The sequence below is a fragment of the Paroedura picta genome, chromosome 12 (genome assembly GCF_049243985.1).
Source record: "Paroedura picta isolate Pp20150507F chromosome 12, Ppicta_v3.0, whole genome shotgun sequence".
In the NCBI taxonomy this organism is placed as follows: Eukaryota; Metazoa; Chordata; class Lepidosauria; order Squamata; family Gekkonidae; genus Paroedura; species Paroedura picta.
The window spans coordinates 31,314,865-31,331,917 of NC_135380.1; the positions used below are offsets into that span (position 1 = coordinate 31,314,865).

Below are 17,053 nucleotides of genomic sequence, written 5' to 3' on the forward strand. Positions count from 1 at the left end.
CTGGGAAACGTAAAAAAAATTAGCGCTTTGCTATTAAGCTGGCAAAATGCTATTAAGCTGGCATCAGCACATTTTTACTGATGTGCGGAAATGCCCCAAGTTTTCCTTTGCGAAAAAATTCCAGCCCTTACGAATATGGGTTTGGATTTTATCTATTGAATGCACAAAACACTCAGGGTTCTTTGAGGCATTGAAAAGCAGCCCTGCGTGCCCTCTTCCACTTCCCAGATGGAAGACATTCTCAGTGTACCCGAGAAAGGGTCAGCCTGGCCTAGTCCCTTCAGCATCTCCATGGCAGCCTTGGCCCGCCCTCTTCTGCCTTCCACCACTCTCTCCTCTCCTCCAGTGGCAGGTCTTTGCAGTAAACAACAGCTGCCTACCAACCTCCCAGCACAGAACACGGAGCCTCGCTCAAGGGACAAGGTCTCTTGGCAATGGAAGGAGGAGGAGGGTGAATCCCCTTCACTTCGGCAGTGCCAGCCAAGGAAGCTTTGGCCACGGTGGGGCTCCCAGCCCCCTTCTGAGCTGGAATCGACCTGCTCTCCGGGTGAACTCTGCTCCTGCCAGCCGCTGAAACATCAAGACAAAGACGAGGAGGGAGGAAAAGGGGAAAACAGAATGGAGGAGCAGGCAGCACTGTCTACCACTCCACTCCTTTGTGCCTGCCAGGCAGCCATAGTCCTCTCTAGGATCCAGGCAGGATGCCCCACAGACCTCAGTCCACTTTCATGGTAAGTTTTATAGGGCAACAACACCACCACTGCCAGGGTGGGACGGGGAAGGAGTGGGTTGAGGCCATTGTGAGGTGTCCATGTTGGCAGACCCACTCCAAACATAAGGCATTCGGCTGGATCAGGCACTCATCCAGCTAGCCCTAGCTAATGCAAGACTATCAATGGACAAATGAGGCCAAGTCTCTGTCCCTCGAGATTATGAACTAAGCATTCAGGAGGGGTGGGCGTGACAGTCTGGTGTTGCAAAGAACTCAGGAAAATATTAAAGATGTTGTTAGGACAGGAAATGCTTGGGAGGACAGCCCACTTCAACAGGCACATAAGGTGTCCCTGCATGAGTAAGGAAGAAGTCCTTACTAGTTGGTCGTTTTATTGATGTTTGACCCCCTTAATTATTTTTATTTTGCCATGAGTCTGTACTTGCTGACTGAAGACACGCATTCACATCTGTGGAAGGGACTCCATTGCAACCATAATCTGTTTTGCACATGCTCAACTGTAGTGCTTTTTACGACTTCTGCGTATTCCAAAGGTCTAAAAACCGGTTCTGCAGCTGAACTCAGAAGAAGCCCTGCCTCCAGTTCTTTCACAAACCACAAGGCCAGAAATAATTGTTCCAATCATTACTGTGGACGAGATGCTTCGCTTAGCCTGTCATCATCCACTGAATTTTTTGCACAATACCTGGATTGCCTCAGCAGCTCCATCTATCATCTGCCCTTGGGGTGAGATGGCTTTTAACTCCTTGAGGACATTTTGAAATTTCCGCAGATCATTTTGGAAATAGAACATTCTTAAAAAAAAAAAAAGAAACTACTTGACTGGCTTATTTCTGATATTCAATATCACACCATGTAGAGAAAAGCTACCAGGCTGTTTTTAAGCAAGGGGTTATACACATTCATAAAGGATTATTAACCCAGAAATGTAACATTCATACTACATTTCAACCCTGGGCAGATTTGCATGATTTCTGATTTAATTTTTGCTTACTAGGGATTTTTATTTACTGTTTTGCATATTCTGGGTTTTAATGGGTACAGGAAGCATGGAGGAGGGCACTGAAGTTGTCCCCCACCCCCTACAATGGAAATTGTCAGCTGTCCCTTCTAAGGTTTCTGCAAGCACTGGCTGTACACACTGAGGCATAGCTATGTAGTAGTTCAGAATTGCAGGATACTGACACTAGAAACCATTGACCACTTTCTAGAGAGCCAGCTTGGTGTAGTGGTTAAGAGTGTGACTTCTAATCTGGAGAACAGGGTTTGTTTCCCCTCTTCCACATGCAGCCAGCTGGGTGACCTTTGGCCAGTCACAGTTCTCTCAGAGCACTCTCAGTCTCACCTACCTCACAGAGTGTCAGTTGTGGAGAGAGGCTGGGAACTGTAATCTGCTTCTTCTATACTACTTTTATAACCATTCTATAAAGCTCTTATGTATATCACTGTTTTATGTGAGCATCTCATCAAACCTCTACCATATTTTTTGTCTTTCCTAGGTAGCAACCTAGATCTGCTCAGTCTGTGGCCCAGGCTGGGCTCCTGTCCCATCAACAGCATGACTGAGAAGCAGAGCCAAGGACCATCAGCCGACTGCCCCGTTTGCTGGAACCCCTATGACAACACCTTCCGCACACCCAAGGTGCTCCAGTGCCAGCACTCCTTTTGCATTGAGTGCCTGGCTCACCTGAGTCTGGTGTCTACCGTGCGGAACCGGCTGCAGTGCCCACTCTGCCGCCACCCCACCATGCTCCCCTCTGACCAGACAGTCACTGAACTTCCCACTAACGATGCTGTATTGCGGCTGCTGCGCTTGGAGCCCAACCACATTATCCTAGAAGGTCGGCAGTTGTATCTCAAGGAGCAGCGCAAGAGCAGATACTGCTTGCGCCAGCCAAGGGTTTACACTCTTGACCTGGGCTCAGAGACTGACTCCAGCACTGTAAGCCACCAGGACCTGACTCCCGTGGGGGGCACAACCACGACCACCACCCTGCCCAACAGCTCTCCACCATGGCACTGTGTTCGTGACCCCCAACTTCGCATTTTTGCCTACTTAATGGCCGTCATCTTAAGTGTGACTTTGCTACTCATTTTCTCTATCTTCTGGACCAAGCAGATCTTTTGGGGCATAGGTTGAGAAGCAGGGCTGAGGGGGCTATTCAGGGGCTTTTAGGAGGGACATATACAGCAAGGTTGCAGAAGCCCTACAATTGGGGATGCCGTGTGGAATGTGTATGTTTTCTGCTGACAAATGTGGTGAATCGGACCCAACAAGACGGTACACTTGAATTGATGCCTTCCATTGTGCCAAAACCTTTACTTCAGTTGAAGGACACTTATTCCACTGTTGAAAGCAGGGACTTGGAGGGGTGAAGGGATTGAAGGAGATGGAATCCCTGAGGCTTTCTGATGCCTCAGATCCTATTCTCCACCTCTCCTCTGTCCTGAACTTGGGTACAAATGGAGCCCTCTGATGTCTTAATCAGACAGAAAAACCATTCTGCTGGTTGTAAACATGTGTCACCTACTCATTACCTGCTTTATTTCCTAATCCACTCCTAAAGCACCTGGTGGGTTCTACCCTGAGTCCTCCTGGTTGGGGCATGCTAGTTCATAAGAACTTGCACCATGATGCTTTCTGTAAGCAGACAGCATCAGAAGTTGGCAGAAACCATTCTGCTCCCCTAGGGAGAAAGTTTATACCAGGTGCTCCCCAACCTACTTTTAACAGGCCCTCAAGTGCACTGGCTAAAAGTGCCATTACAAATCGAAGGCAGGCTGGCAGCCACCAAAACTCAGTTCAGGACAGCATTGAAATTAAAGTACATATGTTTAATCTCCCTTTTCTAACAGCTTCAGTGATTTCTATGATTCAGCTATGGGGTACTGGAGGAAGGAGAGAGAATTATCTCTGCTTGGGATTCTCTCAGTCAAGGAAGAAACTGTAGAGGGCGAACTCACAGGACCAAACTGGCATTATGCCAAGGGGTGAAAACAGCACTGCACACCACTCATGCAACAGACATTTCCATGACACATACTAGCTCAAAAGCAGGGCCACAAGCTGGAAGAATACAGCAAGGCCCAGGCCTGAAGCCCTCAAGGAACAGCTGGCTGCTCTGTAGAGGGAGCTGGCACAAACTAGGCAGAACCATTGGCCTAAATAATGCCAAAGATAACTGCAGAAGAACAGCAAGGCAGGCTGTCTACACAAACTACTGCTACACAGTGACAGAAAAGATACAAAGAAACAAGAAGAGAGGTAGGGTCGGGCACCTGCCTGCACATTTATGCTTGCCCCTGGTTGAGCAATGAAGTAACCAACTGCAACCCCCCCCCCCCACCAATTTTATCAAGCTCCCAACTGCTCTTCCTAGCTCCTTCAAAGCTAGGGGGATTTTATGCTTTTTGGCAGTAGAACAGCACTTGGTTTTGAATGCAGAAGGTCCCAAGTTCAATCTACAGCATCTCCACTTAAAAGACCTCACATCTTTCTCTGCTGGGATCCGCTGCAAGCCAGAGGAGGCAGTATAGATGGACCAATGGCTTCACCTGGAATAAGGCAGTGTTCTATCTTCACGCAGTGAAGGCTTCCTCTCTCAGCTAAGCAATGCTGTGATAACTCAGCAAGGTGGAGGCTAGCAGGTGCATACCCCAGCATGGTAGACCATATGCAAGCAAGCACTGTGATAGGAAAGTATCCATTTCTCTACCACTCTGGAGGCAAAGTCATCAGGCACCAAACCTGGCTGCTTCTCTTTGCAGGGAGCATAAAAAACAAAGCCAAGGCTGATGGTGCAAAATACGAAAAACATTTTATTTCTCAATTTTTAAGTCTCAAAAAATCCTGATGCATTTCACCAAAAAAGGCTTCTTCAGGGGAATCAGTAATACATGGTATAGTAATAACAATACTGATTTTACATAAATATGCTTAAAATTACATAACAGATACTATATTAATAGTTAAAACCCAATATTTGGGCATAGAAAAAAAGATTTTTTAGTTCTGAGTTACAACTGACGGAGTGCTGGAAAGCATCTTTGTTTTTTACAAGGAGTTCTTCATACAATCTCAAGGACAGAATAAGTTCTAGCAGTTTTGGGTGTCACTGATGTTTTAAGACTTGGGTTTTAACTTTTAATATAATAGCTGTTATGTAATTTTAACCATATTTATGTAAACTCATTATTATTATTACATTATGCATTACACATTTTCCTGAAAAAAGCCTTCTTTGGTGAAATGCTTGGGAATTCTTTGAGATTTAAAAACTGAGTAATAAAACATTTTTACCTGTTTGTCACCATTGGCCTTTGCCTTGTTCTTTATACCCAGTGACTGAGGTGGCTCTTTATTTTCTTGCCTCTTTGCAGTGGGTTGAGAGTACATCTGTAGGAAAGACAAGCAGACAAGGCTTTGCAATTCCAACAGTGAAACTGCTTTAATATCTCCAAAAGCCTTTAATAACATGGCCTGAGTTCCTACCACAACCACCCAAAAGATAAACATCTGCTGGTACAGGGTGTTCCCAAAGGTGGCAAGGAGCAGTCTGGGCATCCAAGTGCCAAACTACCAAGAGGGGTGATTCTTGCTGCAGGTGGTCAAAGTCATAAGTGCACACTCCAAGTCTGCTGGCAAGGGAAAGAGGAGAGGGACGGTACAAAAATAAAACCTCTCACGTGCAAGGGTTCTCAAACTCAGTCTACCTTGACCAGGGTGTGTTTGGCTCCTGATCCTACTGCAAGCCAGGCACTTCCACCAAGTTGGAGCCCAAGTTGTCACATCAGGTATATTCCTTTGCTATGGAAGCTGGGAAGGGCCAGTCCTGAACTGCCTATTCTGCCATCCAAAGCTTGAAGGTCCTGTCGTAGGAGCATGTTGCAATCAGCTGTCCATCCAGGGAAATATCCAAGCCCATCACTTTGCCCTCATGTCCAGCCAGGGTTTTCAGAGGGGACCAGCCCGGATGAGTCCAGACCTTTGCTGTGTTGTCGTAGGCACCGGTGAGTAGGAAATTGCCATGGTTAGCTGAAGAGGGAAAAACAAATATGCACTAAAAGAGTCGGGGTGCTCAGAAAACAGTGGTTATACTGGTCCAATATCCCACCCTGGGCTCCCTTAAAGGAAATCAAAGTACAGTGACAATGGCAAAGGTACAGGAACTGTGACATGGGGTCAAGGGGGCACTCTTGAGAAGGCTATTTCAGAACTGTACAGCAGTGGTCCCCAACCTGCGGGCCGTGGCCCGGCGCCGGGCCGCAAAAGCCATGGCGCCGGGCCGCGGCTCCCTCTCCCCGCCCCCCCCCCGCAGTAAAAAACTTCCCGGGCCACAAGCTTGCGGCCCGGGAAGCTTCTTACTGCGGGGAGGGCGGGGAGAGGGAATCAGGGCCGGGCCGGGCCGCGCCCGCGCGGCTCGCGGGTGTGGCCCGCGGGTGCGGCCGGGCGCGGCCCGATCCGCGGGTGCGGCCCGCGGGCGCGGCCGGGCGCGGCCCGATCCGCGGGTGCGGCCGGGCGCGGCCCGAAGCGTGGGCGTGGCCCGTGCGGTCCCTGCGGGCGCGGCCCAATGCCCTGCCGGTCCCCAGCCTGATAAAGGTTGGGGACCACTGCTGTACAGCATTCGGAGGGGTGGGATGGGGCAGCTCCCAAATAGTACACAGAATCTTAGGCTCTCGTTTGAAAGAAGAGCAAACTGTGGCATAGAAAAGCTCAAAGGAGTGGCCATGACTGCAGCCTGCTGCTGCACCGAGCCCCCAGGCCTGTCTCTCATCCCATCACTCAGGCCCTCACAGCTGCTCTGCTGTTTCCATGTATCTCAACTTAGCCTACGAGGTTTCCTTACAAGGCTGTGCTCAAGAAGAACAAATCAGGAAAGTTTCTTGCTTGATGCACTGAGTTATGGTGTTTTTTAAAAAAATTTCATACCCAGTTTAGCCTGCATGGAGTAGTCAGCTGCAATGAGACTTACGTTCAAACTTCACCCCAGTAACTAGGTTCTCGTGAGCAGGGATGGTGTAGATACATCTCCTCTGCCGCAGATCCCACACTTTACAGGTGTTGTCACCGCTGCCAGTGGCAATGTGGTATCTGCAATGGGAGAGGGGAAATAAACTCAGGAGCTGGAAGGGAGGTGGAACATCAGTGTACAATAGCTTTGGGGTTTGATTCTTACCCATTTGGGGAAAAGTTGATCCCATAAATCTCCTTGAGATGGCCCTCCAAGAACATGATGCAGCGCCCTGTCCGAAGGTCCCACACCCGGCCGAAGGCATCCATGCCGCTAAAAAGGATCAGAAAGAAGTGAAATGCAAACAGGCCTTCAGATTACTTTTGCTCTGGGTAAGAGGCACTCTTGGCCCATTTTGCTTCTCTGCTTTATTCCCACTGGAGGTTTCTGAACAATAGCACAGGCAGCTGGAACAGCTTTCCATGAGCAGATGGCTCACTATGCTTTTATCCCACCCTTCCTCCAAGCAGCTGACAGCAGCCAATACTTCATGGACACTTTGTCTCCAATAGGGACCAAAAACAGTTTACAACAGGAACTACCGGACAAATCAGCAACTGATTAGCAAATTTAATAAATAAGTGCTTTTGCAAGCAAGGCTGAAGCAAGAGATGCCTAGATTAGTACTCACAAAGTAAAAATAATGTTTTAAAAGTACCGTTTATGGCTGGCCTTATGGTTCAGCCACAAGAAGCCCCTTACTTATTCTGCAGCAGGCATTCAGGGAGCAAATGCCAGAATTTCTAGCCTATGTTTTTAAGTCCACTTTTGCAACAAGTTAACAAGGAGGGAAACTGGGGTAGGATCTCCCACACCAAAAGCCCAGTTTTCCTTCTCTGGGAATTGTGGGGCTAGCAAGAAGGTTCAAAAATCCATCTCTAGTTAGTTCTAGCTCCTCAGTCACCGCTGCAAGGTTCTTTTTGCATTCACAAATTTACCCAGTGCCAGACAGGGAGCCATCAACGTGGAATGCAATATCGTAGACCCCTTTGCTGTGTCCCTCCTGGTGCAGAATTTCCTCCTGGGCCTCCAGGTCCCACAAGCGCCACGAGTGGTCATAGCTGCAAGTGGGGAAAAAATAGCTGCATGGCTTGGAATACAGTACCAGTCCCCACCACTAACACACCCACACAGAGCAGGTCAGGAGGATGCTTAGATGCATCCTGAACCCTGATCCTGAGTCAACATTTCTGCTTCCATGGGCTCAGCCCACGCTCAAGGTGTTTATAAGGGCACACAGGTGGCAGTCAGGGGACATGTGTTTGAACAAGAAAGGCCTATGAAATTCAGGGGTGCTTCTACCAACTAGGATACAAACAAGCTCTTCAGGCTTGTGCTGCCCCTGTACAAGTTTTTACAACGTCCCCTTTGGGCAGATCTGGGCATTTTCCTTCCTTCAATCCTTTCAGGGTCTCCTTCCGGCTGTGCTACACTCCCCTCCCCTTTAGTTCCACTGTAATTTCCTGTTACAAAGTGCGCCCCAGAGAAGGAGATGGCCCTTACCAAGTGGTGCCCAGGAACCGGCCAGAGGGGTGCCACGCCACCCGTGCCACTCTCATTGTGTGGCCCTCGATGTCAGCCACTGGCTCATCACTGAAAGAAACAAGAAGGTGCCTTAACTGAGACTGCCTGTGAACCAAAAAAATGGAAATGGTGCAGAGCTGGGTGGGCAGGGTGCCATTGTCTCAGGGGCACAGCATCTGAAAAAGGGCAGGCAGTCCCTTTTTTCACAGAGGAAAGGAAAACTTGACACTCCCTATCCAAGCCATAAAGTAAGAGTCAGTTGTATACATTTGCACAGTAAAAACCAGGGGTAGTCATACTGCGGCCCTCCAGATGTCCATGGACTACAATTCCCAGAAGCCCCTGCCAGCATTTGCTGGCAGGGGCTCCTGGGAATTGTAGTCCATGGACATCTGGAGGGCCGCAGTTTGACTACCCCTGGTAAAAACCTTACAAAGGCCAGAACAAACTGGAAGCTCGTAACAAGTGGGTAAAACCATCTATACAGTAGTTTGTATGCCACTGTTACTAGAATAGTTTCAAATATTAAGAAATCTTCTGGCATCTTAAAAACTGTCAAGGCCTTATTCTAGCATAACCTTTTAGACTTGAGCCCGTTGGCACAAGTTCTTCCTCAGCTGGAACAGTAACAATAGTTCAGTTGCTACAAGCTCTTGAAGTATCTAGGACTTAGAACCTTAAACAAAACTCCAAAGCATCGATTTTCTGCAGGAGAACTTATCTCTGTAGGATGGAGGTGAGGAACAACTCTAGGGAATCACTAGTCCCACTTGGGATTCAGAAAAGGGGGAGATTCCAAAAGGGGGAGGACCTCTATTCTACCATCTCACAACCTCCTGCTATGGTGAGAGGCAGGACTGCTGAGGCACAGTGGGTGAATCAGGAACCAATTTACCACCACTGAAATTTCTGCCTGCAGCAACAGAAACAAACCTTTTCCCCAAGGGCCAATTAAAGAGCCAGTTGGCTCCTTCTCAGCTCATCCCTCAATGTGCTCCAGACAAAACTGCTGCTTTCTCAGAAGAACACAGCACTTGGAGTAGGCTTGATCTGTGGGAACAAACCTGGCCCTACCATGAGGCGGCACAGCTAAGAAAGAGGCATAGGCACCCAGAGTAGTAAGAAAACCCCATGTCAGGAGTGTTGTAGTACAGATGTAGACCCTGGAGGTACACTGATGATGGTGTGGCCCCCTGCCACTCTGTGGTCTGTGCCAGGGGCACACAAGAAGCCTGAGTAAATATTGCCATGCAGCTTTAGAAGGAGCAGTGCTCGGGCAGAAAGGAAAAAAAAAAGAAAAGGAACTTCTTGTCAAGAAGTCATCAATGATTGCAGGAAAATTCTCTGGAGATAATTTGTTTTTGATTGACCCTGCTTTAGATGTAAGATTCTTGAAGTAACATGTGATCAGCTAGAAAGAAAGAAAGAAAGAAAGAAAGAAAGAAAGAAAGAAAGAAAGAAAGAAAGAAAGAAAGAAAGAAAGAAAGAAAGGTAGTCAAAGCAACAAAAACAGCAGCAAGTCTAGAAACACTACAACTAGCAGCAGATAAAATAATAGGAAAAGTGAAAAAAGATAACATCAAGGAGGGAAGAGAAATCCACCCTCCTAGCCACTGGTCATTCAGCCTCATCCCCCCTTAACCCACCCTATCGCTGTTTTCCTCTCCATCCTGTTCAGTCAAGCCACCCATCTGTTGCTTACTTTCCTAGCCACCACTCCCTGATACAGTATGAAGAATGCCCTTAATCAGTTACACAGTTCCTGTAAGATGGAGCTATTCCAGTGAGTTTATGGTTGGGCCCTGCCAATTAAGGCTGGCCTCACCACTGGGAGATGGAAGATCAACTCCCGATGCTAACCCCCACACACACCTGGGATATTAGTTGGGGGTACTCAGATATGTAATGTTTTTAGATGAAAAATCCCTTAATGTATTGTATATGATGTTTTTATGTATGTTCTTAACTGCCCTGAGCACAACTGGAAGGGCGGGTTAAAATAAAATTGTATTATTATTTATTATTTCTAAGAAGGCAAATAATAATAAGAACTCACAGCCAATTAGAGGCAGCCCCTAATTTTGCTTGTCCCCAAAATTACCAGCTCAGTATAATACTGAGAACGTTTATACACATTAATCCTCAAACAAATCCACAAATGCATACTAAAACACTCATGCTTGTTTCTTGTTTATTAAAGGCAACTCTTTCTTTGAGTTCTTCATCTGACAGTGCTTAAGTCCACATTTCAAGGGATTATGGAACTTATTTTACAGTGATATATGTGATTTACTCCAATCAGCTCTCATCTTAATCAAGTGGGCAACCTGTTTTCTTACAGGGGTGTTATCAGTAAATGGTGCTCAAGGACCCCCAAGGATTTTCCCCCCACTGGTGAAACCATGGTCTTCTGGAAACAGGATGGAAGGACCTCTGGGCTTCTTAGGTCTAGATTTACCTGTCGAGGCTCCAGAGCTTGACTGAGCCATCAGCTGCACATGAGGCCAGGTTCACTTCCTTCTTGTCCAGGGAGATGGTTGCCTTGGGGTGGAAGACAATTGCTCCAACATTGGTGTTATGTCCTTGGGAAAAGAAGAAAGGCAATTCATCTATAAGCCTACATCTGCTGCTTATCCTGGCTGCCTTCAATTGACTGTTGCCTCATCACTGCCCCCATCAGGACAGTTGCAGAAGACAGCCTCGTTGGACTGCTACATTGAGCAAATCCAGCAAGATTTTCAGCCGGCAACCTTCCGAAAAATCAATGATCCCTTTGTCAGTATCTATTAAAGATCCCAATGAAGGGAATGTTGACTCTGGAAACCTGATACACTGAAAATCTTGCTAGTGTTATTAAATCTAGCTTTCCAATCAAGACAAATCCTGATATTTGGCTGAAAAGATGCTCTTTTCAGATGCTCTGTGTCAGAATTACCAGTGAAACATTAATAAAATGGCACATCTCAAGGATTCCAAGCACTTCACATACATTATCTTACCAATTCTTACAAAAGGCCAGTATTGTTAGCCTGTACAGCAGATGACGGGTGTGAGCGAGAAAGGAGACTTACTTTAGACTATATTTTAGTAATCCATGACTACCGACTTCAGTCTTACCAACTTCAGTTGGTGCTTTCCACCCCTTTGCTATGCTAGCATTTTTTTACCTCTTATAACCCTGGTTTGAGGAACAACAAGTTGATTCATAACCTTCCTGCCCTCAGATCTAAAGGTTTTGTTCTTCCTCTCCCCGCTCCAGAATGAGAAATGAGTGGCGCAAGGTATACTTAACAAAGAACCTTGGAAACAGGTTTTGTATAAATTCTCTCTGATCACTACTTGCGGAGGCCAGGAAAGCATCTGCTTACAATTCAGACTGTCTATTCACCTCAAACTCATTGTGCTTTCTAGTGGCCCATGTATTCTGGGTTACTCACTTAAGCTCTTTCTAATTATTAACACCATGGGCATCTTGATGAAATATCTACAATCAGGAGGACGACTCTCCATTTTGCCTGCCTCCTGCTGGAATCCTTGCCTCCCCAGCTTGCAGCTTCCTCCAGAGGGGCTATTTGAGGAAAGGAAGTAGCTAAAAATGTCTCCTTCATATCTGGATCCAGTTGAGCCAATAAGACAGGACATTCGTACTAAGCTATAATACCATTTGCATTTTGGAAAAAATAACTGCATGACACACTTTAGAAACCAATGTTTGCTGATGAGTGGGATGAGAATGATAATAAATGCCTCTTCTCTGCTCCCTGAGACCTGGTTAACATAAGTTAATAAGGGATGTGTGTATGTTTGGGAGGGGGTATTAGTGGATGATGCTTTTATTTGCCTTCTTCCACCAACTTGGAGGAAGGCTGGTAAAAGCACGCTGCTTTAGAAGAGAAGGTCACAGTACCTCGTAATGTGTGGACGAGATTGCAGTCCGGCACAGACCACAGCTTGCAAAGACCGCTCCTGAAGGAGTAAAACAGAGTTGGCCATTAGGAAGGGGCTGTGTTCCCTTCAGTCTAGGCTGCCAGACACCCACAACCTCATTAGATTGCCTCCCACCCCCTGGCAGCCTCTTCCGGACAAGATGCAAGAAGAAATGGGGAGTGGAAGACAGGGGGGCTGGGAATCCTTACCAGCAGGCCGTAGCCAGTAGTTTAGAGTTAGGGCTGAAGTGGCAAAATGAAATTGGACGGTCGTCCCCAATCTGGCTGCAAAAATTATTCAAAGACTAAAAGAGGTGGGGGGAAAATACACAAGTTACCATCAGAACAGCCAAAGAGTTAGCTCAGCAGAGAGCAGAGCCAAGAAGAGCAAAAAAGAACACAGATTCTAGAAATGTGAGTTGCCCTCTCCCCAAATGATTCAAAAAGTAGTGTGGTAGCTTTTCTGCAAATGGAACTGCCTTACATGGAACCAGACCACTGGCCCATCTAGCTCTGTACTGTCTCCTCTAACTAGCAAAGGTTCCTCAGAGTCCCGGGAACTGAATCTATAGCACCTGCTATTTATGATTATTTCACTGGAGCTTGCATGGATTTAACCAGGGATTCTTCAACAGGAAAGGCACATGCTTCACCTCTGACCTTTGGCCTGGGGGGGTGGATGAGGGAGGGAAAGAGCAAATGGACAGCAAAACTCTGCCTTCCAAGACAGCTCATTCAAAGCCTTGAGCCTAAGAGAGAAGTCTGGGGTGCAGCTATCCTGTGCCTGGAAGGTTAGTCACTGCAGAAAGACTCCTCACCCTCAAAGATTTGTGCAGCTCCTGTTTCTGTGAGGTCCTTGTGGCCTCAGGGATGTCCTTCAGCAACCGGGCCTCTTCCAGCCGCTTCACAGCCCTGAGACAGGAACGATGGCAGATGCATTAGGCCTTCCCCAAACAAAACCTTGCCTGCAGCCAGCCCGTTAGACAGCATGACAAGGTTTTTCAGCCAGTTGCATCCTGCCTTTTTGCCAATATGTGCTTAAAGACCCCAAATATCCAGACTCTTGTCTGAGCTGATATTGTGTCCTCGATGCCTTACCGAGGGAGGGAGTAGTTGGCAATCCACAGTCTGGCAGTTTTCAGGGTGTTTGGTCCTTCATGGTACCAGGTTTGTTGATACTAAGGTGGCAAAACAAACAAAAAAACAGAAAACTCCAGTAAGATTTAGTTAGTGGGTGAGGCCATCAGAGGGAGGACATGTGAGAGTCCCTCTCATAAACGTACATTCTGCACGGAATTGTAATAGGTTCTGATTCTTGTGCCATTTTTGGGCTGATGCCAGCATAAAGACTACAATGAAGAAGTTGGATAGTGACTTTGCTTTTTATAAAAAGTAACAATGCTTTATTAATTGTACCGACAATTGTTTATTACATTTATAGTATGTGGGGCTTGGTACAAGAAATTTGCAGTATGTATATGTTTGTGTGAATCCAAATTAATCATGACATCTTTTGAGTTAATCAGAAAGTATTTACAGTGCAGTCCTAAGCAAAATTATACCTTCTAAATCCATTAACGTTCATGGATTTAGAATGGCATAATTCTGTTTAAGACTGCAGGGTTAACCCATTAACCTAACCTAATATGTTTTTTAACTTTTGTAGACTTGCTGTGCTGCAAGCTAATGGCATCAGTGTCATATGACAGGTACAGAAAATACCAACATTACATCTGGTGTCAAGACCAGGGTGTCTTCTGCATGATGGAAAAGTTGATGAAAACTCGCTAAAAACGTCATGTTTTTTCTGATCTCTGCACAGGAGAGTGAATTTTGGTCTGCATGTTCAACCCTGTCTTGGGTGTTTTCAGCGTCTTTTCAGCATGGTTTCTGAAAGTCACTTTTCAGGAGACCAAGACAGCTGGGGACAGGAAATATAAGCTGAGCACCAAGACAAGTAATGTAACGAGGAACAAGCCAGAGGTCCAAGTTTATGAAGAATCTTCTCCACCCCAAAGGGACTTTGCGTTGCTGTCTGGCTGCTACTCACAGTATGTATGCTGAGGTAAACAGGTACTCTGGTGCCCTTGCTCTCTGTCTATGCATATCTGCAGGTTCTCCTGGAGCTTGTGACCCAGAAGATGGAAGTTCTATAACCCCATTGATCTAGCTGACTGAAAACTGCAGTCCTTGTTGAACAGAATGGAATGTCAAGCACAGGGAAAGGAAAGAATAACAAGGGGCACTAAAAACTTTTTCACAGGCTACTTCATACCATGCTTTACATTTGTTACCTCTTCTTTTGATTTCTTAGATTTTTCATCATCCTTTTTCGTCTTCTTCAAGGCATCTGTGCCAACCACTGAGAGAATATTACGTAATCTGAGTAGAAAAGAATTAACAGTTCAACTGACTGTGGTTAGAGTCAAACCAGCTGTGTAAGAAAAACACAGCGCGGGTGACATCCCTCTTCAGTATCCCTTACCTTTCCCTCCTCTCTGCGGGGCCTTCACCAAAAAGTGTGATGGGCTCCCCTAAAGCTCGCAGGCAGGCCTTGACTTCAGAATCATCTGTGGAAACGTTGATTTGTCTGGCTCGTTTCCGGCGTTCAAACTCAGCTAGGACTTCTGCCTGGCGCTCGCTCATATGATCTTCCAGATCAAAGACTTCACCTGGCCCCAGAACAAACCCATAATGTTAAATCAGTCAGGGCCGGAATACACCTATCATTTAAAGATGTCCATGACAAACCCTGCCCTCTCGGAATAAGGGGTTAGGCTCAACTTGCTTTGTTTCCATCAAGCCATAAGCAGCAAATGTAGCACTTTTGCCCTCTTCCTTCCAACCCCAACTCAACATACAGGGAAGCCTGTGGTTTAACCTTAATCCTCATCTGCAGAGAAAACTAATTAGGTATAACTGCATTGGCATACATTTATTCCTTTACCAACTTTCTCTGCTTTGTTCCACTCCTTCCTAGCTCATTCGAATTATAAGCCCCTTGAGTAGTCTTTGTTACTTGTTACCTTTCTGGTACATTTACATTATGATATACTTCTTATTTTCTTCAAATCTCTCCTCAAAACCCACCAATTCTTCAGTAATTTTGGCACAACCCTTCATCAACTTCACTCACTAAACCTAAGCACAAGTAACAGAAATAAACATAGATTCTTCCTGTTTCTCACGAACTCCCAACTACTTGAATTGGAATCTCCTTGGGAGGCCCTATTTTCCCAGTTTGTAAAAACTAGGAAAAAACAGTAGTGGTACTGGAAAGTGCTGTCAAGTCCCTTAGGATTTTCAAGGCAAAACAAATTCAGAGATGGTTTGTCATTGCCTGCCTCTGCATAGCAACTCTGAACTTCCTTGGTGGTCTCTAATCCAATTACTTGAACAGTTCCTCAGGGCCTGCAAAAGGGAGTTCCTCAACCAGGCATTTGGTTGAGGTCTACCTGTACCATCACTTCCCAAGGGCCCTCCTCCTGAGCCCCCTCCTATGGCACCCACTGCAGTTCTGCCCAGCCCACTGGGCTATCAGTATGAGTTACTTTAATGTTTAATTGTCTATGGTTCCATGTTGCTTGTTGTTTCACTTCAGTCATTATTGTTAATCTAAGTTATCTGTATTGTTTCTGTTGTGTTTTATGTGAACAGGGCAGTATACAAATATAATAAATAATAAATAAATAAATACTAATGAAGGTCAGCCATTCAAAGCTTTTGAAAATGCACACCCATTAATAATGCACACCGTATTAGACAATACCCTTTCTTCTGAACTAGTGGCAGCATTCATATCCTGCGCTTTCACACCCAGATTCACATATGGCTCACAGCCGCTTCTTACCAGTGGTGATGTTGATATTGCCAGCCTCAATTGCAGCTTTGACCGCATCCTTGCTCAGCATCCCTGACTCTCCCTTAGCGAGTCGCTCTCGTTCCTTCTCCTCGAGGCTTCCATAAAAAATAGGGACCTTCTTGGCCGGAGGCGCATCGCTGTCATCTGAAGCCTTCATTTTTGAACCCTGCAGGGAAAAAAATCTCTCAGCACAGGTACTGTGTAGAGGCTACAGAATGAACATGGCATACTTACCCACCTTCTAGAGCTGTGTTACCACAAAGTGAACTGAGTTATCTCATCTCTGCCATGTGTTTTGCTTTGAAAACGGGGAGGGGGGGATCACTCTTTTTATCTAGGGATGTCAGCCTCCAGGTGGGAGCTGAGAATCCCCTGAAGTTACAGCTCACCTCCAGACTACAGACATCAGTTCCTCTGGAGAAAACGGATGCTTTGAAGGGTGGTGTTTACGGTACTGCACCTCACTGGCATCCTTGTCCTCCCCAGGCTCCATTCCCTAATCTCCAGGAGATTCCCAACCTGTATATGTCAGCCTTACCCAGCCATCTCCAGCCAGTGGCCAGGGGAAGACCTGGCAACCCCACGATCGCCTAATGGTAGGAATGCCGCCTTAGTCCACCGGGGTCTAATCTCCATCTCCAGAGTATATATTTGTGCCCCGCTCGGGTGCACGATTAACCCAGCTTCTCCTTATCTGTCCTCTTTCCATCCTACGTATGTAGAAAAAGAATGAAACATACAACTTCTCGTACAGGGAGAGCTGGAAACGTCCTCACAGACACAGATCTGTTCACCGCGGGGGGCCTTGACGCCGCCATCACGCTCCCTTAACTCCTCGCTTGGCCCGAAAAAAGCACCAAGACACCGCCGGCCAAAGCACTTCCGGGTCTCCGGAGCAGAGGCTTCCCTTAGCTACGATAGTGCACCATTCAGTGCTAATAGCGTGCCGCTCTAGGCTTGCTTTATGACCACACAGCCGGCCACACAGCCTTTCTCT

The 17,053-nt window shown here is 46.6% G+C and overlaps 2 protein-coding genes across 4 annotated transcripts; one reads left to right on the top strand and one right to left on the bottom strand.

Annotated features, from left to right (window-relative positions):
- Nucleotides 1-293: 293 nt before the first annotated feature.
- On the top strand, nt 294-3,572 carry RNF183 (ring finger protein 183). 2 transcript variants are annotated; one of them, XM_077305425.1, is made up of 3 exons: nt 294-731; nt 1,267-1,459; nt 2,233-3,572. In XM_077305425.1, exons 2-3 carry the CDS (start codon nt 1,372-1,374, stop codon nt 2,871-2,873), a joined length of 729 nt encoding a protein of 242 aa, XP_077161540.1. In that variant the 5' UTR covers nt 294-731; nt 1,267-1,371; the 3' UTR covers nt 2,874-3,572. The 2 variants fall into 2 exon arrangements, with proteins under 2 accessions (XP_077161540.1, XP_077161541.1); XM_077305426.1 differs by lacking the exon at nt 1,267-1,459 and having other exon boundaries at nt 298-731.
- A 1,583-nt stretch (nt 3,573-5,155) lies between these two features.
- Nucleotides 5,156-16,983, bottom strand: PRPF4 (pre-mRNA splicing tri-snRNP complex factor PRPF4). 2 transcript variants are annotated; one of them, XM_077305423.1, is made up of 14 exons: nt 16,809-16,983; nt 16,045-16,222; nt 14,680-14,866; nt 14,489-14,576; nt 13,293-13,372; nt 13,013-13,106; nt 12,405-12,499; nt 12,176-12,234; nt 10,727-10,850; nt 8,248-8,337; nt 7,683-7,805; nt 6,910-7,017; nt 6,706-6,824; nt 5,156-5,768 (listed from the first exon to the last, which is right to left on the bottom strand). In XM_077305423.1, the coding sequence occupies exons 1-14, from the start codon at nt 16,872-16,874 to the stop codon at nt 5,575-5,577; spliced, it is 1,605 nt and encodes a 534-aa protein (XP_077161538.1). In that variant the 5' UTR covers nt 16,875-16,983; the 3' UTR covers nt 5,156-5,574. The 2 variants fall into 2 exon arrangements, with proteins under 2 accessions (XP_077161538.1, XP_077161537.1); XM_077305422.1 differs by having other exon boundaries at nt 16,797-16,979.
- Between the last annotated feature and the right edge of the window lie 70 nt (nt 16,984-17,053).